The following is a 27,255-nucleotide window of genomic DNA, read 5'->3' on the forward strand; positions in this document are numbered from 1 at the left end:
CATTCTAGAAAGGAACTCATGTCACAGACAACCTCCTCAAGCTGTGTTCATTTGGTACCACTTTATGGAGTAAGATGGCCATGCAGCCATGTCCTGCCCACCTTGGGGACAGCAGACAAAGAAGTTGAGTACAGGAGAGAGGAAGGTGAAATGAAACATCTGTCTGCAGAAACATCCTGTCTGCTGTAAAACAATTGTAGGGAAGGAGAATCCACTACATCTCTGCAGATCCAGTCACACAGATGTGACAGGAGAACCTGCATCTCCCAGACCACACAGTAGAAGGGAAGCCTCACTTTTGTGCTGGCCTCTATGTTTTGAAGCTGAGCCTTCCAGTCCTCTTAATGGCCTTTATGAGAAGACACAGTTCAGCATCCTGGAGTGTATGTTCCTTCCAGCATTTTGCTTGGAGGCTGAGAAAATGATCACAGCCAAGGCCTCACAAGTCTATTACAAGGTGAATTTTATATCAATTATTTGTAGATAATGTGCAGTAGCCTAGAGCATCCAAAATATTTAGAGCAAAAAAAATGCTGAAACGTATCTCAGAGGGGTAACAAGCCTCGTTAACAGCAAGCACAAACTTCAACGTAGGCTTCAGGGAAGTCAATGGTGCCCTCTAAAGGGAACTGGTGTGATACACAGGAAAGCTTCACAGCTGTGGGACCCGCTGCTCATACAGCCATGGAACAACCCAGCAGCAGCCTACGTGCAATAACTTAAATAATCTGCAAGATGATAAAATGTAGAGTCATTAATAGCTCCTCTGAACTTGGGAACTAACCTTGTGGAAAGCTTTTTTCAAACTTTTATTGCTTATGGTGAGAAGGCATCCTTGTCCCAAGCAACATAAATGTTGGGACCAAGGCCTCAGATCATGGCTAAGGAAAGAAAGGTACATCAAACTACCAGGACAGTCTGCACAAGTGAAAGCAGACCATGATATATTTAATCAAACTTTAATCTGAGCTAAATAATTCTTGCACTGAGAGATTGTGGAGCCTTCCTTGAGAACCATTTGGATGCAATCCTGCGCAATGTGGTGTAGGATGACCCGGCCTGAGCAGGGAGGTTGGATCAAGTGACCCACTGGGCTGCCTTCCAGCCTTGCCCCTTGTGTGAGTGTGTGATAACACAGCACAGCAGCAGGTACACAGACAGTGATTACAAGAGTTACTCAGGAATGAATCATGTGGGTGAACAAGCACCAGAGAGCAACCAGAGCACTGTAAGCAGTGCTTCGTCTCAGCCTTAGCCATCAGGAGCCCGCAATTACTTTGTGATTCACTTATAAAACTCAACATGTTCCCTTCCAAGAAGTATGAAGTACCTTGAACAGCAACACACACTTTGTCTCAATCTTCCAGTTGAGCTCTGGCTGATTGCACCATCATTTGGCCAAATCAGGAGAAGAGCTATTGATCTCCAATGTGCTGATGTGCAGACCTTATACATGGGTATACATTATTCCAGGACAAGAGTCTGCTTCCCCAGGAAGATTAATCTTGTGTTGAATTCAAGAGGCGCTGCAATGCTTTGCTGCTAAGAAAGTCAGGACAATTATTCCCAGGTTTAGTGATTGCCACTCATTAAAATCAGGATTTACTTGATTACATTTTGGAGAAACTCTAGACCCTGAGTGTAATTTATAACTGATGAGAAGATAAAAATATTAATATTGCTTAAAATTAAGTATTTCCAGTGAGTCTTGTAAATGTTGATCATGCTCAATCTTTAACCATACTTTTCTCCCCACTGGATTGCAGGTGTAGTATCAGGAGGAAGCTGTGATTTATCAGATAAGGTGAAGCGACATCCTTTGCTCACAAATGTTACTTACATGTGCTGGCATTTGTGGTGTAGTCACTAGAAACAAGCAAAATATCAGAGAGCCATGATTTTCAGAAGACCTTAGAATAATCCTGGGAATGTTTCCATTTTAGATTTATGCTTTTCTGAAAAAAAAAATAAAATTGCACACAACTCATTCCAGAACTCCACTATACCTGAGACTTGGATAGAGGATGCCCATACACAAACAAAACTGGGGACAGTTCCTTATAATGCATGACAATGTGGAAATTCCCAGTCTAACTTCCACCACTGGCCACTATGACTTGGAGAAGGCCCCTTTCATCTCATTTCCTCAGGGTTTTCACATGGGTGGCATGAGACCTGTAGGTTTAGAGAGCATGCTGAGTCAAAAACGTCTCTGAAACCCAGGTGCTGCTGTTGTAACTGTACATGATGGGTTATGTGACGAGGAAAACCATGTACCAGTCAAACGAATGCTTACATGTTAAACAAAGATCATTCCCCAAGGCTCAGGTGCTTGGTTCACACAGGCAGTTTAAGATGTTTCAGCCAAGAATTCAAAGCCAGAGTAAGCTTTACAGCAAGAGGAAGGTCAGGTGTGGGAGTTCAGTGTGTGCCCTTTGCCAATCTGAACACGATTTTTTCATGCTGAGTACTAGTAATTAAGTGATCTCTAGTGAATAACAGCACCTGTGTTATCCATCCTTGCTACCATGAGAATTATTAAGCAGCAAACTGTGAAGCTCACAGCTCGTTAGAAGCTCTGCACAACACAGCAGCACACAGCCCGAGTCCCATGACTCCCAATATATCACAGCACAGAGAACAGCAGTGGAGACAAGAAGACTGCAAAAAGGAAAAACGACTGGGAAGGCTGGGATGTGGGAGCAGCAGGAGGATTGGCAGAAGGGCTGTCAGAGGCACTCAGATTAGCAGGTCATCAAGATCCTAGCACAGCAATGTGCAGCTTTTTTGGTTACTTGGAACAGCAGGGGTGATCTATACCTAGACTAAAACAGACATGCCATTGAGGGAGGATGTTGGGAAGAACAGCACTTGGCAGTTTCAAGAAGGCAAGAAAGGACGGTGAGGAAATCCTAATGACTTGCAGAGGTGGGATAAGATGGGCAGCTCCTAAAGGACACAAATGGCACTTCCAAAGCTAGCCACTCTCCCCAATTAAAAGAATGAACAGAAGATTGAGGAGAACTTCTGAGCAGGCATGCCTTGTACTCTGGGTAGTATCTGTATCTTGGTACCTGCTCGCTGGACAGACTGCTCCAGCACCTGCATCTTAGTGCTCGTGTGTGGGCAACTCAGTTCCAAAACATGATCACATCTCTTTCCAGCATCTGTCCTATCCTCTTGCAACACTACTTCCACCCACAGGTGAGAGGGGACACAGCACAACACAGCTGATACCGTGGGAGAGGAGACAAAGGGTGCGTAGGGAGAGGATAACTGTCATGCCTCGGGGATGAAAAGCAGAAGTCAGTTCAGACAGAAGGAAGGAATGATGGTCCATCAGAGGAAAGACACGGTGGAAGCAGCAAAAAGAGTTTATGGAAGTCTGAAGGAAAGTGCAGAAAGAGAGTTGTGGGACAAAAGAGACAGAGGATTCACAGAAATGATGGCAAGATGCTCTAATGTTGGAACAATAAGTTTCAGGAAATAGGAAATGGAGGTAAAAAGAAGGCATTGCAAAGATAAGCATGTAGGAAGCAGCTACTGGTGAGAGATTTGAGTCAGGGTTTGCATCCTGAATACAATACTCCCATATTCAGGAACAGTCGGGCACACAGGAGGTGTTCCGAGACAACTTTGTGCAAGTGGAAAAAGCAGCTTTGTGCAATGCATTTCCACTGGAAGGGAGCATTAATACCAGAGGAACGTGGAAAGGATGACAGAATCATAGAACAGTTTTGGTTGGGACAGTGGCAGGTCATCTGGTCCAACCCCCTGCTCAGAGTGGGGAAAGAAAATAATACATAGGAGATTAAAATTTCCTTGCACCTTCACACGTATAAAGTGAAGCTATAGCTATAAGTCCAAAAATGCATATCGAAAGTCAAATCTTCCCTTGGTTCTCTAGGCTGATGTTCCCCTCTGGAAGCACTGCTCATTTTACAGATTACTGGAATTGCTACTATAGCTGCTCTGCATTCTTTGCTGTGAAACAGAGAGGGTTTTATTGCATATCAAAAGGAGGAAATGGACACACATGAAAATCAACCTGTAGCTTGCTCTAAACACACATGCACATCCAATGCACAGTTGATGCCAGAACAAAACAAAGATAGGAAAAATGTTTCTCATGCAAACTGGCTTGGTGGTTAATCAAGTGAATCGTACCTTTTAGAGAGGTATCCTAGCAACTCCCCAGCAGCCACGAGTCCCGGCTGACAGCGCACACTGATGCAATTGTTCTCCTCCTGCAGACATCAAAACTTTGCAGCTAATCAAAGAGATAATTCGAAACAGGAGACCACGTTAAATTTGATCCAACAAAAGGGAATTTTATAAATGAGCAATGTCACCCGGGGCATCTCTTATGCTTAAAGTTGTCATCTTGGAACAAGAGTGGGTCAGGCTCAGCAAAGCTGTGCAATGCTGGGAACAAAACCTCCCTTCCTGGAACCATGACTCTCCTGAAGGCACTTGTGCCTGCCACATTGGTTTGTGCTGGTCTCTGCTTCAGAGCACTATGCAGAATTTATTACTATTCTCTTGAATAGCAAAGGCTCACCCAAAGCACTTTGTAGAGCACAAGTATCAGTGAAAGCCCTGCTGATGCTCCTGTAGCCCCCTCTCCCAAAATCAAATTCGTACTCCTAACATGCCAGATTAGATATTCTGTCCCACCTCCTGACAGTGCAAATAGGCTCAGGCCTGGCTGGATAAGACTTCCTGTCTCAGGACTAGCAATGAACTTGATTCTACCAAGTAGCCTAAGCTCATCCTCTCTTAAGTGTCCTCGTTTTGGAAGCATCAGATTTGCAATTCACCTCTTTAGGCAGGAGTGAGACAGAAGAAGCAAAATCACAAACATAGGATCCCATAAGGTTATAGAAAATCACTTTCCCCCCTGCTCCCACTTTTTAGGTAGCCCAATATTCCACAGATCTGGGAAAAATAGTCAAGATGTTTAAGCATTTCCCACTTCCCTTTTCTTACCTCAGCTGAGAGGCTTCAGTTCAGAGTTGTGAAGGGTCTCCTCCAGTGGTTTACTTTTCTTCTGGATTCCAGAACATCTATTATACTCCCCCTAACACACTCACCCGTTCATCTCCTCTTTCAAAGAGAAAGATATTTCTTCTTAAAACTTCCTGTTTTCTCTGTCAGGTGAGTCCTGACACCTGACCACTCTCATCAGATGCTCCTCAGATACTTCTGTTTGATGACCACTCTTTTGGGGATCAGAACTGTAAGATCATTTTTTCCAGGATAGTAATAATGAACCTGAATATTGCACTAAAACTGTTAATAAAAATTTAATGATCCTTCCTTGTTGGAATGGAGGAATTCCTTCCATCACCTTTGATGGTTCAGAAAGAAAGCAAGAACAGATGTAATAGCCATATGGTCTAAACATCAAACAGAACATACAACTGGACAAAAACATCAACTCATACACAAATCGTCATCAAAACTGCTGTGACCTACTTTTTACTGCAAAAGCTGGATTTTTTTTGCAGTCAATCAAGTGCTGTTAAGACACTGCCACCACTAAAAAGCACTAGAACATGCAGACTGTCCAGCTACAGCAGCTGAGACCAGGGGTCCAGAGGACTACAGGGGATCAATGTGCCCATTTGTAAGGTCTACAGAGCCTTTTAAGACCTTGCAAATGTTTCTTCTATGAGTAGAAAACTGTTACTCTACAGCAGAAATGCTGCTTACAGATGTTACAAGGACACAAACATTTCCTCCCACAATCAGAAGATTACCTCTGCTTTCACACATTTTATCTGTAATGGTATTTTTGCCAGTAGCTCTAAAACTAGAAAGTGCAGCAAGAGAAAAGAATAAACTGTAGAGATGGACAGCCATGAAAGGAAAAGAGAAATTATACCTGTGACACTGTTTCCAGCAGATCAATTTATTTTCACCTTCCTAACGCCGATATACCTTTTATTTTTGGTGTGAGTCACCACAGTATTTGCTTTAGGAAGAGGCTGGTAACAGGATGTGAATATTTGTGAGCTTAAGAAGGGGCTGAAAATAAAAAACAGCTTAGAAACTATGCATTTGTAATTGAAATGGCAGGGCACATCAGTTCAGCACAATAGCTGGAATTTGCCAGTTGTTAATGAGCTGACTTCCAAAGAAACAAAACCAATAGTCCCCTCCTTAATACCTGCAGCAGATACATTATTATTTTATGCCTTATAATCCTCAACCACAGGAAATAAAAATAAACAATCCACCCAATGTCATCTTCAGGAGCAAAGCACCTGCACCAGACGGACAGCACCACCCACAGGTAGGACGAGTAACAACCCAGTCACAAACACCGGCAGTGTTAACCACAGCCCTCTCCTACCTCCTACACCACAGTATTCACCCCAAGAAAGCAACACAGAGTTAAATTCACTGTTGTTGGTTAAAATATTTCTGATATTCTGACCATCTGCAGGCTAAATGAGCAAGATAAATTCTGTAGTACCACAATGAATGTAATTGGGATTGTAAGCAAGCAGGTGAACATGAGCTGCTCTTCACTACTGGGCACCTGGTGAGAACTGTCCCACACCCTGGATCTGGATCTGTCACTAATTTTCTTTCTGAATGGGAAGAGCAAAGAGAGTTACTGCATGATGAAGACACCAACCTTTCTATTCCGAAGAGCCACTGTGTTCAGAAAAATCTTGACTCAATGTATCTTTAAATTTTAAGAATTCTCTGTATTTTAGTGTGTTTTGAATCAGGCTCAGAGGGAGCATATCAGAGAGGTGTTTGAAAATCTCTTGTTCTAGTAAGGAATGACCTTCAGTTTATTTCTGTAATGCTTCTGCTAAATTCTTCATTGCCTATCTTTTTAATTTGTGTACACAGAACCAACCAGTAAACAACATCACAAATGAAGCTGAAACCAACTCTCCCCTGATGCCTCAGGTTTTAGCTTTTATATTTTTCAGATTCTGTACTGCTTTACTGTGTAGTTCTGAGCTTCATATTAGGGGATAGTAAGCTCTCTTCACAGAGTTGGTAGACAAAACAATTCCTTCTCTAGGTGGGGACCAAGGACAAATGATCCAAATTTCAGGCCCAAGAGCAACGTGGACTGAAGAGAGAAAAACAAGAAGGATGGGACTTCATAACCTGAAGCTATAACTGGACAATTAACTCCAATATGCAAATGGACCAGAACTTATGAAAGTGTGAGAGCCTGTGACTGGTCATCCATTTTGTGACCATTCTGGGTTCATCTTGGGGTGAACCAACCCAGCCCTGGTTAGGTTGTTGTCCTGCCCAAGGTGTATCTATTGAGGCCTTCTAATAAATACCTACCTTCTTCTTCAACTCTGTGTAGTCTCTGTTCTAGGTCAGCCTTCACAAGGCATCACCCCCAATATCAATAATATGATATGAGAAGTCAGAACTTTGTGTTAAAGATGATCTACACACAAGAAATTTACTCAACTCATTTAATAAAACCATTTTGTTAAAAAATTACTTAGTAATGATTGGAATTTTACATAGAAAATTCAGAAATTACAAAAGATGGCATTGTATAACAAATATAATCTGAATATATGAGAAGAGTTATACATTTGGTAGTAAGGTCCACAAAAACCTATGCAAAAGGAGAGAGCAGCTGTTCCTGAGTTAATTGTGCTTCTTTTGATATTCTTCTGAGATAACATGACAGCAGCATAAGATACTCTAAGAGAATTAGTGCTAAGAATGTCTCTTCTACTCATTTCATGACTGATATTACACATGCCTTCTCCTGGCACAGTTAAGAGGTTCTCCAAATGCCCAAGAAAGAAAGTATCTGAGGCCTAAAAGAAATACTTCAAATGAAAAGCAGTGTACTGAGTGGCCTACAGGTAAAAAAACCTCAAGCATCTCTCCTCTGCATCTCTCCTCTATACGCATACCCATTTATGCAAATTATTCCTTCATAAGGCTTTACAATAAATCTGAAATATTTCAAATCTATACCTAATAAATATTACAAGAAAATAGTTTTTCAGTATTTACATATGAAACATATAAAACACGATCACTGTAAAACTACTTCTTCAACTTCATCTTCTAAAGAACCAAGGGTATTAACTCCTAGCTTGTTTGTAGTGCACTGCAGACGGTGTCTGTTTAGGCTTCTTCCTTCACCAAAAAGCCCATTGTCTTCTTTTACTTTGACTTTACTGTTTTTATCAACAAAAGACTTATCACTAGAGTCCCAATCTGTGTCCAAAGGTGGTGTATTGCTATTTTTAGAAAGAAGAGTGGTGCTGGCACTGCTTCCAAAAAGTTGCTCCATTAAATTGGACTTCTTCTCTTTCTTACTATTGAAATCTTCATTTTCCTTAACATTTTCTTCTAATTTGTCACTTTTCTGAGTGAGCCAACTTGGTCTCCCTGATCCCTTCCCAAAGGAAGGTACATAACTACCAAATGCTAACTCACCACTAAAATCTACAGTCCTTACGTTTCGTTGCTTCTGCCCTTGTGCTCTTGTGCCATCATCCTGGCTGTCCTTTACAGGAAATCCATTAGTAACTTCCCCGGGAATCTCAAAGAATGGATTTGTTTTCTCTTTTTTCTCCAGGGAATCAGATTTTCTTGCTGTATTTATGAGTGGTGCTTGGGAAGTTGGTTTTGTGTTTGTTGTATTTTGAATTTCTCTATCTATTTCTTGCATTTTAGCAAGCAGGAACTCTCTTTTCTGCCGCTCTTCCAGTGTTTCAGTGCTTTCTCTCTCTATTTCAGGTTTGTGAATTTCTGTCTCCATCTTTATTTTCTCTTCTTTATCCAATAAAAAGTTGCTTTCTTTTTTAATTTTGTCATATTCTTTCCTTTGCCACTCTGCAAAAAATGTTTGAACAATATTTAAAATGTTTTAATTTTAAAACACCCTTATAAGATTTTGAAAATAATGCAAGCAAAAGCCATTGAGTTTTTAGCATGCTTTTCTGTGTACAATGACATTTTCCTGCTGCAAAAATAAATTCTTCAAAAATGGCAACTAAATCCACTCCTGGTTCTCTGATAATATATAAAAGTTTACTATCATCTTCCAAAGAACATTACCCATGCTTTAGGATTTTCAAAGCAATCTGATTTCGTTTTGTCTTCTCATTTCCTGAATTTGAATGAAAATGAACACAACATTACTGATTTTAATAATTCTGACTTGCACAGTACTTTATTTTTATTTTTCACCACTGCTTACATTAGGACAGCCTGGGATGTATGTGAGGGTTCCTTTTTTTCCATAAAGGTAACTATTTCTGTGAAGTAATCAGGCTTCAAAGTCATAGGAGTCATCACCTGTTTCAAGCAGTGAATGATTTAAAATACCCTGCACCAGCTGCATACAGAAAAGACCTTTACATGAATGTTCTGTGCATCACTGCCTGGACTCAGAGTGACTGCGCACAGCGATGATGGGACATCAAAGGTACAAAACAGCAACTTACAGACAGAACCTGGGAAATGCTTATGTGTAGAAGAAGGAGGAAGATTCTCAAATATTTCTCTCTTCAAAATATTTTTCCCCCAAGATAACAGATATATTTTTGGCCAAAAGTTGAATATGACTACTTGGCTCCTCCAACACAGTGGCATTCTCCTTTGAACACTTTACTCAAATTTCTGACTTAGGCTTTCAAAAAGTTCCATGTTATCTACTGTACTTTGGCTCAGGCTTTCAGAAACAATTGCAGTAGCTCAGTTAATATATTTAACACAGATATTTTTTTCAATAGCAGACCATTATACAAGTTAAGTAAAGAGCCATGTTTCTGTATGTAAAGTGGGAGAAATACCAGCTTATTCCCTATGATGGGTAAGGTGGTTAAATCATCTTATTCAGAGACATAAAATCAGATTCTTGGCTTATGTAAGTCATTATAGAAGATTTTTCACAGATTTTACCTCTGAACGCAGCTATAGATTTTTAGAATTCTTGTCATATAGAATAAGTACTGCTGTTCATTAACTGCAATCACTGAAAGAGTTCTTTAACATGACAGGGTGCAGTCCGTCTAAAATACCTGAGATTGACTCGTGCGTTTAAGTGATTAAGATGCTGTGAAAACCAAATTAATAAAAAAGCAAAGCAATATTAATATATGATGATAGAAACTGACATTTCTCAAATAGCCACACCAAATGATTCAGATAACCAGACCTGAAAAGAGAAACTAAAATTTCAAATTATATAAGGCAGTAGAAAGTACTGAAAAAAAAGGCTACATTAAGGAAAACATATTTGTTCTACTATAATGGAACAATAGTAAAAACAGTAACTCAAATCTCAGTGGTAAAAATCCACTTCCTACCTATATAACATTGAGCAAGTCAGAGATAACATCAGCATTTACCTTTTATGTCATTCTTGTTTTGTAAAGCACAATCTCTCAGATTCCAATACTGTTTTGTGGACAGCATTTTTTGCTGCTGCATACTTAATCACAACTGAGTACAGGGAATGGATTATTCTATATCCTGTATTTCTTTTTGATTCTTCTTTGCATAATATAACTGAAAATAATTTTCCACTGTAGTGATCTCTGCAAAATCATTTTGCTCTTTTCACCAGAAACCAGCAGCCTCACTTGATTAGTATTCTATGGTGCATTTTTCAGCCTTCAGCTGCCCATTTCCTTACCGTCAGGAAGTTTTGGAACCCTCTCCTCTAAGGACTGTATTTCCTGAAAATGTTTCAGTTTCTCTTCCCTCTCCCTGTCTTGTTCTTGTCTTAGGAGTTCTGTTTGTTCTTTCCACGCTTTGTCTTGAGTTTCTTTTTCCTGAAATAAATTAATAGAAAACAGAAGCTGATGGGGAAAAACAGTCAATAAAATGAACAACTTAACAAAACCATAAGAATTTCTTTGTCATTCTGAAACAACATTCTTACTCTAAACATAAAATGAGTAAGTCAGCTTAAACCAAACCAGCTTTGATGACCCAGGGGTTTGGTCCCAAAACATTATCACCTCTAGAATACTTTTATACACCTGAAACAAAATGAATAGACAGTCAACTCTATTTTGTATTCCACCATTCAGGGAAGTTGCAGCTCCAATGCCATAAAGCAAAATTATCCCTCTCAGGGTGGTTCTCCTTAGAAACCAGACATTGTCTTCTTCAGGCAGTTTAATAGAAGGCCACATTTCACCATCATATTCTCTTAACAAGCAAGCAATTAGTTGCCCTCTACTTGTACATTCTGACCTTTTTATTCAAATGAGTGAGTTGTAGATTCAGATAATTTCATTCTGGTACTTAAATTTATGGAGTATTAAGTAACAAACAATCAAAGAGAAAGGTTTAATCTCAGGTGACAATTTTAGCTAGTGACTACACATACATATGTAAAAGGCAAGAACCTGCAGAAAAGATATTAACAACAGCAGTAAAAATCACTAACACAGAAAAGCAGTGGCAATGAAGTGAAGAGAAAGCATAGTCCAACACATAGGAGTTAACTTTGTAGATTGTGCTTATTTTAGAACAAAAACTTCTTGATTAAAAATGCCTTTCTAAGAGAAATAGCTGCTACTTAATGAACAAAGAAAAGATGACTGTTAGCCAAAAAACCTTTAAGAATTTTTTTCTTCATGTACAAGGCTATCATTGTTATATTAAAAAATATAAACTACATAAGGAGATGGTGGCCAGGTATTTAAAATGCTTCACTTAAAAAACTGAGGAAAGCCTAGACTACCCAAATCTAATTTACATTATTTAAAGCAACAGACATATAGAGAACACACAGCTGGACTCCATGAGCTGCACTTGTAGCAACTGTGTGGTTCTGTAACTCACACACCCAAGGATATACTGGAAGAATACATTAAACTACATTCAAAGTTACAGAAAGGGTTTGGGAAGAGAGAACATACAAATGAAACTGCCATGAAAAAGCTTCAACCCTAACAGGAAGAACAGCCAAGAACATCTTCAGACCATTATTTCTGAAAACAGGTCCTAACCTCATGTAATCAGAATTTGTAAAATTTGTACCAGAATCTGATTTGTCAGATATGTCATTCTGATTTGTAATACCTTACAAATCTCTGATTTTAGCCTGGGGTTAGAAATACACAAAAATGTTAGCAATACTTCTAATTGGTACTATTTTGTACTAAAAAGGGAAATGGAAAAGCAAAACAAAAAAAACCCCAAGCATATTGACAAAGCTGGAAAGCCAGAAGAAATACCAGCATTGTGACAATGAGAGGAAGTGTTAGATTTATGCATTGTGAAATAATTCTGGAAAGTAAAAGAAACCATAATTAAGACCAAATAGAAAACAGAGAGAAGGCAGCCATCACTGTTTAACAGATTCCTTAAAGAAGCATTAGAAACAAAGAAAAAGGGTGAAAATGAAAATTAAGTCATAAAAACTTCAAAGAAGTAATAGTGGTAGGAAAAAAAATAAATTAAGCTAATGCCTCTCAGTAAGACAAAGAATATGACAAACTGTAAAAAAATGGAGTATATTTCTAGAAAGGTAGATCTTGTCTTAAAGAACAGAATGTTTTTGAAATTGTATTTTCTATATACTTACACATTTTCTAAAATATAAACTCTGCATTTTACAATCTGACAGGTGAATTGGACTGGGTCTCAAATTTTTATGGAACTCACTATTTTAGGAAGAATTCCCTCTTTCTTGTTTGCTGTGTCACCACAGACAAGTTCTGATTCTGGAAGAAGTTCTACTGGTGAGAAGCATCCACTGGTCTGTACACTTTTTGCGAGCTGTGGTCCCTTTTTTATATTTTGGTTGTTGGCTGTAGAAAATACAAACTAATTACAAGGTGTTTTCACTTGAAAATATCTCACTATATACCTGTCTCTCATTTTTCATGATTTGCAGCAAACAAAAGACTGTACTGAAGTCAGTGGAAGTGGAAAGTATTGATGAGTTTCACACAGTTGTTTCCAGCATCTGTAAAACCTAATCATAAAAAATATGCATGCAAAAATTCTACCAAAAAAATAAAATTAAACCCCACTTTAATGCTACTTATAGGATCATTACAGTGCACTGAATATTAGTTAAAAAACCCCACAAAATATCTCACTCATCTTACTGCTTGTCACAGAATCAAACTCATAAAATTAAAATTCACTTACTTGACTCTTTGAAACACATATACTTATCTCTATGGAATGACATTTAAAAAATCTGAACCTAAAATGGAATAATGGTAGAGCATCTATAATAAAGCAAGCAGCAGACAAACTGTTTGAAATACTGGCATTAAATATCTTAAAAAGTCCCATAAATTTCTGTTTCTTCTGACAAGTAGATTCTACTGATCCAGTGAAAATAGTCTAAGCACACACACAGACACACATATTTATATGTGTAGGATAAGGTTTGAGACTGTCTTGTCACACCAGAAGAAATCACTGTATCTAGACTTTCAGAAGATTATGTTCTGGCACACATATACTCTGAGGAAAAAATAAGTGCAGCTCATCTGACAGACAATGCATTTGAATTAGTAAAAAATAAATAAAACAGAGCACAAAAATATTCCTAGCAGTGAAGATACGGATTTTTAAATCCTCTGTAATTTTACTGTGAAGTAAATATTATCTATCATCTATTGGAGATTTTACTACCAATGTTCCCCTCCCCCTTTACAGAGGAACTTCTGGTGTGAAAGGAGTTAAAACTGCTGTTTGGTGAAGTTCTGTTCTTTGGCTCTGCTGTATTATGGAACAGACAAGAAACCAATGCTTTGTAACCAGTGCTGGGTTGAAAGAAGTGCAAAAAGGTAAAATGTGCTTGAACAGCAGCGTCAGGGTTGAGCACTGAGTGGCATGAAAGCTATAAGCCAGCTGAGACATTTCAAAGCGATGTTAATAATTTTTCTGCTTTTACTGCTTTATACAAGTTACCTCTTTTTCTTTGTACAATATCTGTGTCTTTTCTAGGTGATGGCTTCAACATACGATTAGCATATATATTTTTTGCTTCAAGTTCTCTTTCTTTTTCCTGCGAATGAAAGAGGTAGGTATAAGAACAAGTTACTAGTATTTCATTTACCAGTCACTAGCAAAGTCATAATGTAAATTAAAAATAGATGTGGTAAAAATAGGAACAGAATAAATAATTGTCTCATCCACTGTTTTAAGGATAACAATCACATTCCTAACTCTTGTTTATGCCATGAGAAAGCAGACAACTTTCTCCCCCACAAAAAACTCCTTAGCAAAATATTATGGAGGAAATAAAAACTATCTCTGCAGTGAAAATAAAACTAAATGCCAGTGCTTCCATAAACAGGAACAAGACTTACACCATGGGTATAGACCACAAACTGATCTTTAAGTGCTGTGAAGAGTTAAACACTTCAAAGCAAGCAATAACACTTGTCACAGGGCACGTCAGCATCAGTTAGCAGAGGCCCATTGCATGATACAGATAAAGGCATACTTTTCTTTTAGCACTTTACTGAATAAAATATAGAAATGAACAGTCAGTTATCAGAATTCATCTGACAATGATAGGGTTTTCAAACTGTAAACTCTCCACTAACAAATCTTAAAACTCTTACTCTAAACATTTTAGAGCTACTAACACTACTGCTACTTGCTGGATAGCTGGGAACGTGGCGAACTGGTTTGTCTCCAACATACTGAGACTTGGAGTTTGAGGAAAATTCTCTCCCAGAAATTAAGCACTTTAGCTTGAGTCTTACTTATTTTTTTTCTATACTAAGCAGAACATAACAATATTTTAAGTACTTTTATTGAGAATTTGGACAACAATGATGATGGTGTGGGCTCTAAATAAACATTTGCACACATTTAGCAACACATATGAATATCACAAATGAATTACATTAATCTTCATTCAACCCTTCTTTAATGCAAGTATATTAGTAACAAAGCACTATTTACACCTGAAGATTTAATTTTAAATTTAAGCCTTCAAATCTAATTTCCTACAGATTTTGTGGTTTATTCTCAATGTTTAGCCATGTATTTGATCTTGCTTTTCTTAACTAGTGCTAACAATAATGATTAACACAGAGGAATTCCTGTTATAAACACTGTAGGGTCAGAGCACAGAATATTTCAATTTAATGCAGAAAAAGAACTCACATATTGAATATAATTAAATACACATCAGAGAGTGCAGCCACTGGTTAACTATTTAAACCTGATTACAGATACCTCTGAAGATAAAATCCCAGAACATGGTTAACAACTTCTATTCTTTTCACATTTTACCTTAAGCTTCTGATTTAGCTGATTAAGCTCTTCTTGGAGAACTCTGTTTTCTTCTTGAGCCTCATACAACTTTTTTTTCTTTGAATGTAACTCTCGTTGAAAACTGCTACTACTTAATTCAAGATTTCTTTCCAGATCCTTCAATTAAAATAAAATAATATTTTTAATAACTGAATTAATTTTTATAGTCAAATTACTTATATAAAATTAAGTAAACCAGTGTCTTGAGTTTGGATATGGGCTCAACCATTGCTGTAACACTGAAATAATTTAAACTTTAATATTAAACTTTGAGGGGGCAAAGCACCTGCAGATGCTGCAGCTCATCCTTTTGAGTATTCAGAGGTGATTTGAGGACATAAGAGAAACTCACACTACTTTCTGCAAGGCTCTTGCCACAGTGGACCTTCAGATCTCTAAGACAAATCTCCTACTGATGGGTAAGGGAGAAAATCCTTCCCTGAAAGTGCAGCATTAGAAGAAAGAAAACAAGGAGGAATTTTTAACCTTTCTACTAGAAACTAGCTTGTGATTATGATTTCATTTATATGCCCTCATCTTGTAACAGCTGTTTTAAGTGAAGCTGTGTCGATGAAAGTAGGAAAAAACTAGAAGAAAATCCCTTACTTTTTAAAGCATGATTCATTTTAACATGATCCAATATTACAAATGCTGAAATACCTAATCATAAAAGTACAGATGACAGATGGTGACATTACAGGATGAGGTGGTTTAACTAACTCAGCCATTTATACATTTGTACTGTGGGATTTATTTTATGAAAGCTCAGTTTCCAGCTTAATCCTTGGATTTCCAGATCTCTTATCACTGTAATGTAATTTAGGTTTAATTACTAATATAGACACCAAACCTTACCATCATCTCAATGACATCATTTAAGCTAAGAATAGCATAAAATTTATATACAATATATAAAATATATCTACTATTGAAATAGTACAACTACCAACATATTTAATAGTGTTAACACAATTTTAAAGTAAGATGTGTTCATAAACATATTTACAGTGTAGACATGCTTAGACATGTTTGCAAAAACATAAACATTTTTGCTGGATGAAATTAAAATATATTGGACAAATTTCTTATATTGGATACCCGTAAAAAGGTCTAAGGATATTTCAGTATTTAAAAAACATGATGTCATTTTGTCCAGCTGAGCTCTTAGATGTGCAGAATAGTGGACAAGCAAACACTGTATGAATGCTCTTCAAAAATTGAAGAAGAATTACTACTTTTTTTTTTTTTAGAATTTTAGTGTAAAGTTCCCTAAATACCCAGAAAATTTTACAAACTGTTTCCCTTGAAAAGGAGAAACTAGATTGCATAAAGTTGTATTACATCTGGACCCACTTCTGAAATGTTATTGCTAGGTATAAAAACATTTAAAAGCACAAATCCACAGGATATATTCTGACAAAATATGTTTAATTTATTAAGAGAAATTGGAATGTACAACTACCTCATAAGTAACTATATAATCACTTTAGAAATAATCTACTTATGGGTAAAACCAAAAAATACTGGTTTTCTATTTGCTCCACAGTGTGTAAAATTACCATTCATTGTGGAAAGAAATATCTGTACCAGAATTTCTTGCAAAAAGGAAGTCATCCCACCTTAATTCTTTTCTCTCTGTCCTCCAGCTTGCTCTCTGCTAAGGCTAGTTTCTTTGCCAGGTCATCTCTTTCAGCAAGGTGCTTATCTGCAGACAGCTTTTTCAGCTTCTGCAAGACAGCTTTTTTCCTGTACAGTTCATCTTCCGTATCTTTCAGCCGTCTCTCAGTTGCACGTTCTTTCTCCTGAGATTTTCGTAGGCGCTCCCTTAATATTCTAATCTCATTGTTGTGCTGAGCAAGGAGCTGAGAGATTTCGTTTTCTGTATCTTCAAACTTATTCAAGGCTTTCTCCTGCCTGTGCTGAAGCCTCTTCAGTGCCCTGTTTTCCTTCTGCAGCTCATCCAGTTTGATGTGGAGTTCAGTCAGTTCATTTCGGAGCTCATTGATTTTCAGCAGCCTAGCAGAAAGAACTCTTTTTGTAACAAGATCTATATCTTTTGCAGGAGAATCCCCAGTGAAGCTCTGAGAATGGAAACCCCACCGTGTCCCTCTTTTGCTTGGTGCATACTTGGAATCCAATTTCTTTGTGGCTGAGAGAGGAAAAATAAAAAGCGTGTTTACTATTAGACAATGCAGTTTGTCTATTCAGACATCCTTGGAACGGAGCACTGCCTGAAACAATCATACAATATCTAGCAGAGATGGCAGCTTTCAAACCAGATAATAAAAGGCATATATATGATAGAGTTATGCTCCTTTTGATAGCTGAAAAATGGAGATTTATGTCTGTGATCTACTGTAGGAGGTAATATCTGCAGCCATTAATATAGGACCCTTGTAATCATCTGCATATCGTATAAGAAATAAGAGTAATATTTTGTTAATATTTGATATTGTTTATTAAAATGGCTTAGAAATACTATACTGTAAATGCACACAAAATTATCACATGCTTTTAAAATGGCAACAATTAGCTGAGCATTAGTCAGTTATGTATTATGCAAGACGTAATTCTCCCAGACAAATGCAGTAGTATTTTCAAATCCAGCTGCCATGCTTACAGACAAAACAGCAGATTTCAAAGGCTCAATGCAAAAAGCTTCTGAAGCAAAATGATAAATCCCATGAAAATTCAGTTCTCCCTGAGTAATTTATTCTTGTATCACAAGTTATTTTCCTCACAGTATTCTCATTTGATTACTTGTATGCACTGCTTGCATTCCTATTTATTGCTATTATTATTATTGTCATCCCCACACATAAAAGCTGAACATTTTGTTTCTATCTTATGTGCCTCTCATGCCAACCTCAAAGAATGAATCATATAATCCACTAAAAATATCTCTTAAAACAACTGAATTAATAGAGTTAATTAAGAGTGCATAATTCCTTAAGGTACATCAGTGTTTGAAAGAAGCAATTAGAAACTGAGCAGCAGTTTGTAATTCTGGCTTGAAAGCTGGGATACAGCAGCAGTCCAGTTACGTGTACACGGACAGTGTGTGTGACAGCAAATTCTTCCTCCTACCTTTGCCACTCACCATGTTTCTATTCTACTGAGAATACTTGTCAGCAAAAATAACAGCTTAAAAATACCTTCTTATAATTTCCTTTAGACATTTTGCAAAAATACTCATTAATTTTCTGCTCGGTGCTCATTTTTCCACAGCTTGGGCAAACAAAAGAAGGTGTGTTTTTTTCCTTTACAAAGAACACTTATGTCATATTCAAGTGTGAAAAGATTATCTAATGCATGCACTGCAGGAATGATGCCACTCCTATCACCAGCTAAGGGAGTTCCCATTAACCCTAGACTTGCAGTCCCTGTAAGAATTTCTCCTTCTTTAGGGCACATATAAAATTCCACTACCAGTATTTTACTTTTGATCATACTGTTACATTGGGGAATAGTGTATTTAAAGACAATGTAATATGACATTAACAGTACCCTCATGTAATAATTATATTCAATTCTGGCTATGTAAACAAAGAACTGGTCACATATTTGCCCCTTCCAAATTAAATAGCATGGTGGAACTGCTGTTTTTGGTTCCTAGACAGACAACCCAGGACTACCATGGAGGAGATGGCACTTCTGAACACAAAGAAGGACCAGGACACCCACCCTGTCAAGGATCTGAAGAGATACATTCCCTGAGCAAATTAAATACTTAAGGTCGGACTTTTTGGCACAGCCTAGACTGCAACACAGACCAAATGATTCAAGCATTTATCAATGAACAAAAACATCTGCCCAAGAAAGGTAGGACACGCTATGACTTCACTGAAAAACGTATACAATTATTCAGAAGAAGCTGTCAAAGTATGGCAGAAAGCCTTCACAGCCCTACTTCAGCCCAGGGCCTGCATAACCATGCTACTCTTCTTTGCAGGGATGTTCACCTCCCAACAAACAATCAAAAAAGCAGCCTATGTCTGTGAGGGAGCTCAAAGTGGAGTTGTGTCATCTCAAATTGGAAATATTTTACCCTCAGAGAAGAAGCAGGAAAAAGTTGCTTTTGAATCTCCATCTGAACCTAATTTTCATCAAAAATGTTCTCTTTTTTTGTTGTCCCATTAGCAGTGTTCTGTTTATTTAAAGTCACAGTATTATCCTGTAAAGCAACTTGACTTCCACAACACAGGAAGGCTGGTATCTGTAGGTTATTCGGTCAGGGAAATTTTAACAATTGTCTTCTTTTTTACAGACTGCACAGCAAGGACATGCCTTGGGTTTTTGGCCTTGAGCTTTTTGTAAGTGACAAAAAGAAAGCATCAGCATGATTCAACAGAAGGCTAATATAAAAGCCATATTCACTTGCTTAGAAAATTATGAAGAATTTTGAAAATCACCAAAATTTCTCCTTATGTAGGAGAATGTTAATTTCAATTTTCAATGGAGCAGCTACTGTCTACCTGCCATCTGTAGTATAATTCACATGAACTGTATTTGTAGATGCTCGTAATGCTAGTTTCACTATTTTGAGTATTCAAAGATAATTATCTCTTTGGAGCAGTTACAAAGCAGCAATTTCTGCTACCTACCTACCTTGATAGTGCAACAGGCTGTTTGAAGTCTGTGTTTTGTGATGTCTTTTTTCTTGGTTTGTAGACGGAGAGCTTAGTGCTGGTGACTGGCTGGATGAACGAGATGCATTACCTTCATCTGAATAATAGGAGTCACTATTTTTATCCTCATCTGATTTCCTCCCCTGTTCAGAATCTGGGCTCCTTACTCTTTCTCCCATTTTTCAGGTTTAACGGCTTTCTAGGATTTTCTCAAAGACTGCTCATTTTGGCACAAAGGATCTTTTAGTTGTCACAATGGCAGCAGTTGGATTATTTCCTCCGGTTTATCATCTTCATCTCCAAGCACAAGATCTCTGCAGTTCAGTTCAGCAAGCAGTAGCTATCATTCAGAATGCATTTTTCTGTAACAATTTAGAGACAGGAAAAAAACAGTGAGAATGGTTTTGCTAAGAAAGAAAGTTGTTTAAGCAAGAAAGGTAAAAAAGCTGCAAAATTATTCATGACTCCTATAACCTTATGACACACATTGCACTACATATTGTTTATATTAGTAATTATATTTATGTTATTTATTTATATTAAATGTGACAGGCATGACTCTAGGAATGCTACTAGTACTACATTCAATAGTCTGAGGTATTTCAATCCCAAAAGAGAAATCAGAATATTAACACAGCTAAATGCAGAATAAGAAACTACTCCCAAGTTAGAGAAGGGAAAAGAAGAATTTGGAAAACAAAACAGAACATAAGCAAAAGTTTGTTTATATTCAGGAAACGAATTTAGACATGTTTTAAAACTTTTTAACCAAATGAATTAACAACTTATTTGTGTGACTTGAATTGAGATATTTGTAGAATTTGAGTAAATCTTCCATTTCTCAAATTTTGACATTCCAACAATGTTAAATGATGGGCTTCAATATCAATTGTCCCATTTGTCTGGAAAACATTCAGTCCCTAACCCCTAATGAGACTGTACTATCTATCCCAATCTTCACCCTGAAAAGTACTCCCTTACCCTACAACATCTGGTGCTTCTCACCTTCAAGGATTGGCCAGAGCACACACATTTGTGTCATGTGTATTTATATATCTACATCTATATTTATACCTTTTTCATATCTGATAAGAGACCACACCACCAGTACACGATAAACACTTCAACTGAAGCAGGTATAAAATAAGAAGGGCCACTGCTGGAATCCGATACAAACTGAAAAATCCCATATCTCAAGGTGAAATCATCCCATTTTGTATATGGAGACACCTCCTGAGAATGTAATGGAGCAAATACATTAAAAATTTTCTTCACCTTCAAGGAAGATCAAAAGAATTTTCTCAGCAGTTCAGGAAGTGTTTTACTGACCATGCTCAGCTTCCCTTGTCTTTTGGCTCTCTCACCACTCTTGGCAGCTTTCAAGCTTAATTTCACCATCTCTTTTCAATCCAACTTTGAGATATCAAGCCTCTAGTGGGTGAATAAATAGGGCCTGCATCAGAGCCCATCAGTTCCACCTGTTGAATGACATAACCTCCTAGCTGAATTCTAAATGGCAAAGCAAATTACCCACCAAAAAATTGAGCTGCTTTCAGTCAAAACTGTTCCACGCTGCAGGACATTCAACATACCTGTAAATTAGCTGTAAATTTTAAACTAAATTTTTATTTCTCCAATAAAATAAACTTGGCCTTCTTCTCAGCCTTCACTACCTATACATGCATTATTGCAGAGCCAAGCAGAACAGAAATGTCAGCTGCCAAGACAGTTTTCATTACAAATTCAAGCTTTCTGGCTCAGTTCACTGTTAGCACAATTCTGTCTCTAGTGACTGGAATCCATTTGGCCTCATAATCTATACAGAAGGAATTAAAGGAATAAATATCCCATCAGATTTCTGAACTGGGAAGATGGTTGGAAATGAATACTGAATTACCTGGAAAAGAGTATTTTTTGTTACTTAGGAAGTAACTTTCCAAAATAATGGTTTTTAAACACCTATATATTTTCAAAGTGATCCAAAAAAACTAGATTCTGAAAACTTATGTCAAAAGAATCTGAAGAAAATTAAAATTTAACTACAAAGCCTAGGAAGTTAAATAAGCTATGCTTGAGATCACCTGTCCTAGAGATTGCTAAACACATGCTGGAAGGTATCATTATTGTGAACATTCAGATAATCACGAATGATTGTTCTTTTTCCTTACAAGAAAGTGGAGTTATTAAAATTATTTCTAAAGGATGTACCTAATCATAACTGTAACTAAGATCATTTAAGAATACTAGAACATATCACGGTGCTTCCCTACCCCCAAACACTTCCTTGCCTAACTCCTGGCCCCACAAACACCTGTGCAGAATGGATGTTATTTTGCTCCTTGAAGAGCAAAACAAGCCTGAACAGGCAGCATTTTGGGCACATCCTTCTCTAAAGGATGCACAGTCAAGACTGCATCAGGTCTGGCTCCACCAGAATTTCAGGGAATTAAAAAAATAGAAACAAATAGATTTATATTGAAGTACTAAAATAATATGAGATATAAAAATAGTACTCATATTCTTTCTTAAGGAAAGCATAAATGCCTACAGTTCATGTCTAATTATATATATAAAACAAGAGCACTCACTTTCACATACCGACTTAAAGCTGATCAGTTATTTTATAGCCTCACAAGAGTTCACTGAAGAGGCAATAATCTTTTTGAAGAATGCTTTTCATAACTCAGTGTAATTAAAACAAACAAATTGTAAGAACTGGAGGATTAGAATTATCCACCACTCCTGTACTGGATATTCCCACTCCTGAGAATATTTTGCTAAGTATCATTTTGACATACAGTGATATAAAGGAACAGGAATTTTCAATGCATTCTGTAAGTACTTGAAAAGCAATGGAATGAAAACAAATTGAGAAAGGTAAAATGAAGAAAGCTCCCTTGAGGAATACCCAAAAACATCTCTTGGATCTTCAAATGGTTTTCAGTTCCATAAACTGGTAATATTATAATATTTTCCACATACAAAACAAAAGAATCTTAATCTGTCAAGTCTTGCCAAATTAATTTTCCAACAATTTATAATACAATTTGATTAACAAAAGAATGCACAGTTTATCTTGAGAACAAAAGACTAACCAGGATATTTGAGTTTCACTTCAGTAAGCCTAAGGACTGTTTAATTAAGAAATGTTTTGGTTCTCTGACTTTCCAATTGTTACAAACTAGTTTGAGTTGATTATAAAGTGAGTTTAACCCATGTGAATAAGATTCACAAAGATATCTATTTTCCCTGGTAGGTTTACTAAGTTGTGAGGAGTGAAACATTGTGGAACAGCAGTAGGTCCACTAAGTTCCACCATCACCACCAAAATCCCAGTCCTCTTCCCTCAAAAGCTCAAGGCATGCTTTTAGAAGCCTAATGAATTGAGATCACATCAATACAGAGTGGTTGAAGGAAATCTGGGACTTGCACGAACTTTAGAAAGAGTTTTGTTTCCAAGATTTCATACTTCTTCCCTTCTGTTACTTCTATCTATTGCTATTATTTACAGATTTTGTATCAAAACCATGTTCATCATTACAAAAAACAATCAAGCACCAGTGTACTGCAGAGGACACAACAGACAAAACAGAGAACACAAAACAACTGCAACAGTGACAGGAGATTCCCTATTACTCCTAAGTAAATCACACTAACAGAAATTGACTCGTGGGATTACAGGTATTATGCAAAAGACAGCAAGGAAAATTACTTAGCAATTCTTCCCATGCAGTGCATCCAAAGCTTAGTTCTGTAGTGCAATACTCATAAAACTTCTAATGCCCGTTTCCCCCTCCCAGACCAGGGGAAGCTCAGTGCTTTTGCCGGTCACCGAATGGCACTTCCCCGTACAAACACTGACCTCTAACGGCCCGCTCCGTTCTTCCACCTATTCTGAGACACGGACACTGCAAGAAAGCCAGCTGCAGACAAGTACAAAAGCATCAATCCAAGTCACTGAAGCGCTGAACTTAAGAATAATTTCAAAAGAAATTCGTCTCCCTCCTCTCCCCGCATCCATCTTTTTCATATCTAAATACTGTAGGTTTTCCAGATGAAGCCAAGCAAAATTATTTACTTTTATGACATCAAAACATACTGAGTGATGAGCCTTAGTGAGGATGAAGTAAAACTTCATTAGGTACTGCAGCTGCTGGCCTAACTGTATGCAGTTTTTCTAGGTTTACTAGCTTTTAACAAAATCACAGAATCAATTAGGTTGGAAAAAGACCTCGGATATCATCAAGTCCAACCTATGACTGGACATCAGCATGTCAATTAATTCAGGGCATAAAGTGACATGTCCAGTCCTTCCTTAAACATTTCCAGGGATGATGACTCCACCACCCTGAGCAGCCCATTCCTATGTTTAATCACCCTTTCTGTGAAGAAATTGGTTCTGATGTCCAACATAAATCTTCCCTGGCACAGCTTAACACTGCTGCCTTGTCCTGCATTTTGGTGAATTAAAACGCTGTATGATTTTAAAAGCCCGTGTTACATTTACCTGACTCTGTCCCAGTAAGCCACAGCGCTACTTGTGTCAGATTTCAAAACGAAGAAGCTGCTGTAAGTCCCAGGTCAGAAATGAGGAAATGGCACTTCAGAGAGAGCACATGCAGGCCAGTCCTACAAGAAGAAGAGATTATGTTTCTAAATCAGCCTGCATCACGTCGCCCACACTCCCACCCACACCCCGGTGCGTGCGGACTCACCTAGTTCAGCCCAGCTACCCCCGAGGGCGACCCTCCGGTTCCCGCAGCGCAGCCAAGCAGCTTTCCCTCACTCAGCGGAGAGGCTCTTAAAGAGCACATCGAATGTTATTTTCTAGCAGCGCTTCGCGATGGCACATTTAAATGCAATCACCGAAACCGACATCCACTAAACGACTTCGGAGGAAAGGAACTGAACACCAGCGGCCCGAGACCTTTCGAAGGCCAACCCCAGGCCTAGGCCTGGGCCCGTTCCCAGCTCCCACAGCCCCCAGGAAAACACGGCCCCGCGACGGTCCTGCCCCCCCGCGTGGCGCTCCCCTCGCCCCGCGATGTCCGCGATGTCCCCACCGCCCCCGGCCCGTCCCGGCGGTACCTGCCCAGCCCCTCGGCCCGCCCGGAGGACGCGCCGGCGGTTGCCGCGTTACGCTTAAAGGGGCCGCGCGGCGGCCATTGACAGCGGCTGCCCGGCAACGGGCGGCGGGGTGAGGGCGGGCTCTCCTCGTCAGCCATTGGCTGCCTGCCCTGCCAGCTTGGCGGCAGCCGCTCTTTCCATTGGCGAGAGGCCGAGTCCCGGCTGCTGATTGGCTGAGGCGCTGCTAAAAAGGGGGCATGTGCGCGGGCTGAACCATACGACCCTGTCTCCCTTCGCGGTGCCTGTGCGGGGGCGCTCCGGGCCCGGCCCGCGGCCGCGTGAGCTCCGCCGAGCTGCGGCCCGAGGGGAGCCAGGGCCGCCTCCCCGGAGCTGTGCCCCGAGAACGGCGTGCTCCGAAACCCTGCCGTGCCCTCACCATCTTGATTCTGTTGGGCGCCCTTTTGACATCGAAGGAAAGCAGCCCGTGGAAAAGCACGGGGGGTGCTGGCTGACAGCCGGGTGAACTTGAGCCAGCGTGTGCCCAGGTGGCCTAGAGGCACCTGGCCTGTATCAGCAATGGTGTGGCCAGCAGGACCAGGGCAGTGATTGTGCAGCTACCTTCAGCACTGGTGAGGTGACACCTCAAGTGCAGTGTCCAGTTCTGGGTCCCTCACTGCAAGAAGGACATTGAAGTGCTGGAGTAGTCCAGAGAAGGGCAATGAAGCTGGTGAAGGGTCTGGAGCACAGCTGAGGGAGTTGAAGGTGTTTAGGCTGGAAAAGAGGCATCTCAGGGAAGGCTTTTTGGCTCTCTACAACTCCTTGAAAGGAGGCTGTACCAGGTGGGGGTCAGCCTTTACTTCCAGGTCAGCCTCTTCTTCCAGGCAGCTAATGACAGAACAAGAGGATATAGCTTCCTTCAAGCTGCTCCAGGGGAAGTTTAAATTGGACATTAGGAGACATTTCTTCACAAAAAGGGATATTAGGCTTTGGAATGGGCTGCCCGGGGAAGTGGTGAAGTCACCGTCCCTGGAGTGTTTAAGGACAGACTAGATGTGGCACTTAGTGCCATGGTTTAATTAACATGGTGTTGTTCGGTCATGGGTTGGACTTGATGATCTCAGAGGTCTTTTCCAACCTAATTATTTCTGTGATTTTGTTCAGATAGCTGCCCGGGAGCACAAGGGTAGCAGAGCAGCCTGCTACAGTGCTGAGACCCATCATGTCCCCTCGGGGCAGTGGGACCAAGGAAGCCTTTGGGGAGCCTTGGGCACATTCTGGCATTGCCAGTTTGAACACAAGGCTTTGGGTCAGGGTGGCACCTGGGGATAATGACAGGTCAGGGATGAGAGCAAAAGGGGGGAACAAGAATGGATTGTACTGACTAAAGGATGAAAGTACTGCAAAAAGCTGGCTAAAAGACTTGAATTCAAAGGCAGGCCCAATGTAACGAGGCTGTTGTGGTTTATTCCCCAAAAAAGTAAGAGGGTTTCTAAACCTTGGCTTTTATTACTCCAAGTTACTGCTATTTTTTTTCCTTAATGCTGCTCTTTATTTAAAAATGTAGTTAAGCCAATTTCTTTGTGGAGAGAGGAAGGGGAAGGGAAACAGGATATCTTGCTTGCTTCACTTGCTGGAGTATGTTATGTTAGCACAGTGATGAAAGTGACACAAGAATTTGGGTGGAGCAGGATAAAGTAGAACATTTCAGATGAAGATTATAACCTGCCTGTATGGGAAAGCATAAATGGGACATTCTTGAGAGGGAGACATATTTGCCCTTGGCAGAACTGTGTCTCCACAATTCTGAATGTTCAAAATAAATACTCAGTGACCATTAAATGAAAATAATAAAAATGGAGGAAACAGGACAAAGTTTTGGTTTTGTTTACCAAAGGCAATTACTTTTTTTACTGAGGGAATATTTTCGGACACAATCTGTCACTTCACAATAAAAATAAGGAAATATGTGAGGAAAATACAGTTTTAATGCACTTGAAATTAAAATATTGCCATCCCTCTTCCCTGACTATAAATTTTAGGAGGAAAAAGGAAGAAATCCAAACATGATTATGAAAGACTTAAGAGATTCTCAAAAATTATGTGTATTGTGCATAAGAACTCTGAATATGTTTAATTAAATTACTGGAAAATGTAATTTAGTGAGTAGTCTAGAATGCAATCAGAAACGTCAGCATAAACTCCTGTAAAAGGAGAGGAGATGTATACTGGTATTTCAGAAGCACAGAAGTAGCTGTGTGGCATAAACCTGACATGGAGTCTCCCAAGTTATTTT

The 27,255-nt window shown here is 38.9% G+C and overlaps 1 protein-coding gene across 1 annotated transcript; it reads right to left on the bottom strand.

Moving 5' to 3' along the window:
• Positions 1-7,596: 7,596 nt before the first annotated feature.
• Positions 7,597-25,075, bottom strand: LCA5 (lebercilin LCA5). Its single transcript, XM_084202494.1, has 10 exons — positions 24,984-25,075; positions 24,403-24,524; positions 23,758-23,818; positions 19,876-20,257; positions 16,887-17,416; positions 15,247-15,384; positions 13,909-14,005; positions 12,643-12,788; positions 10,658-10,796; positions 7,597-8,850 (listed from the first exon to the last, which is right to left on the bottom strand). The coding sequence occupies exons 4-10, from the start codon at positions 20,072-20,074 to the stop codon at positions 8,045-8,047; spliced, it is 2,055 nt and encodes a 684-aa protein (XP_084058620.1). The 5' UTR covers positions 20,075-20,257; positions 23,758-23,818; positions 24,403-24,524; positions 24,984-25,075; the 3' UTR covers positions 7,597-8,044.
• Between the last annotated feature and the right edge of the window lie 2,180 nt (positions 25,076-27,255).

The sequence above is a fragment of the Fringilla coelebs genome (assembly GCF_963513975.1).
Source record: "Fringilla coelebs genome assembly, chromosome: 3".
Classification (NCBI taxonomy): Eukaryota; Metazoa; Chordata; class Aves; order Passeriformes; family Fringillidae; genus Fringilla; species Fringilla coelebs.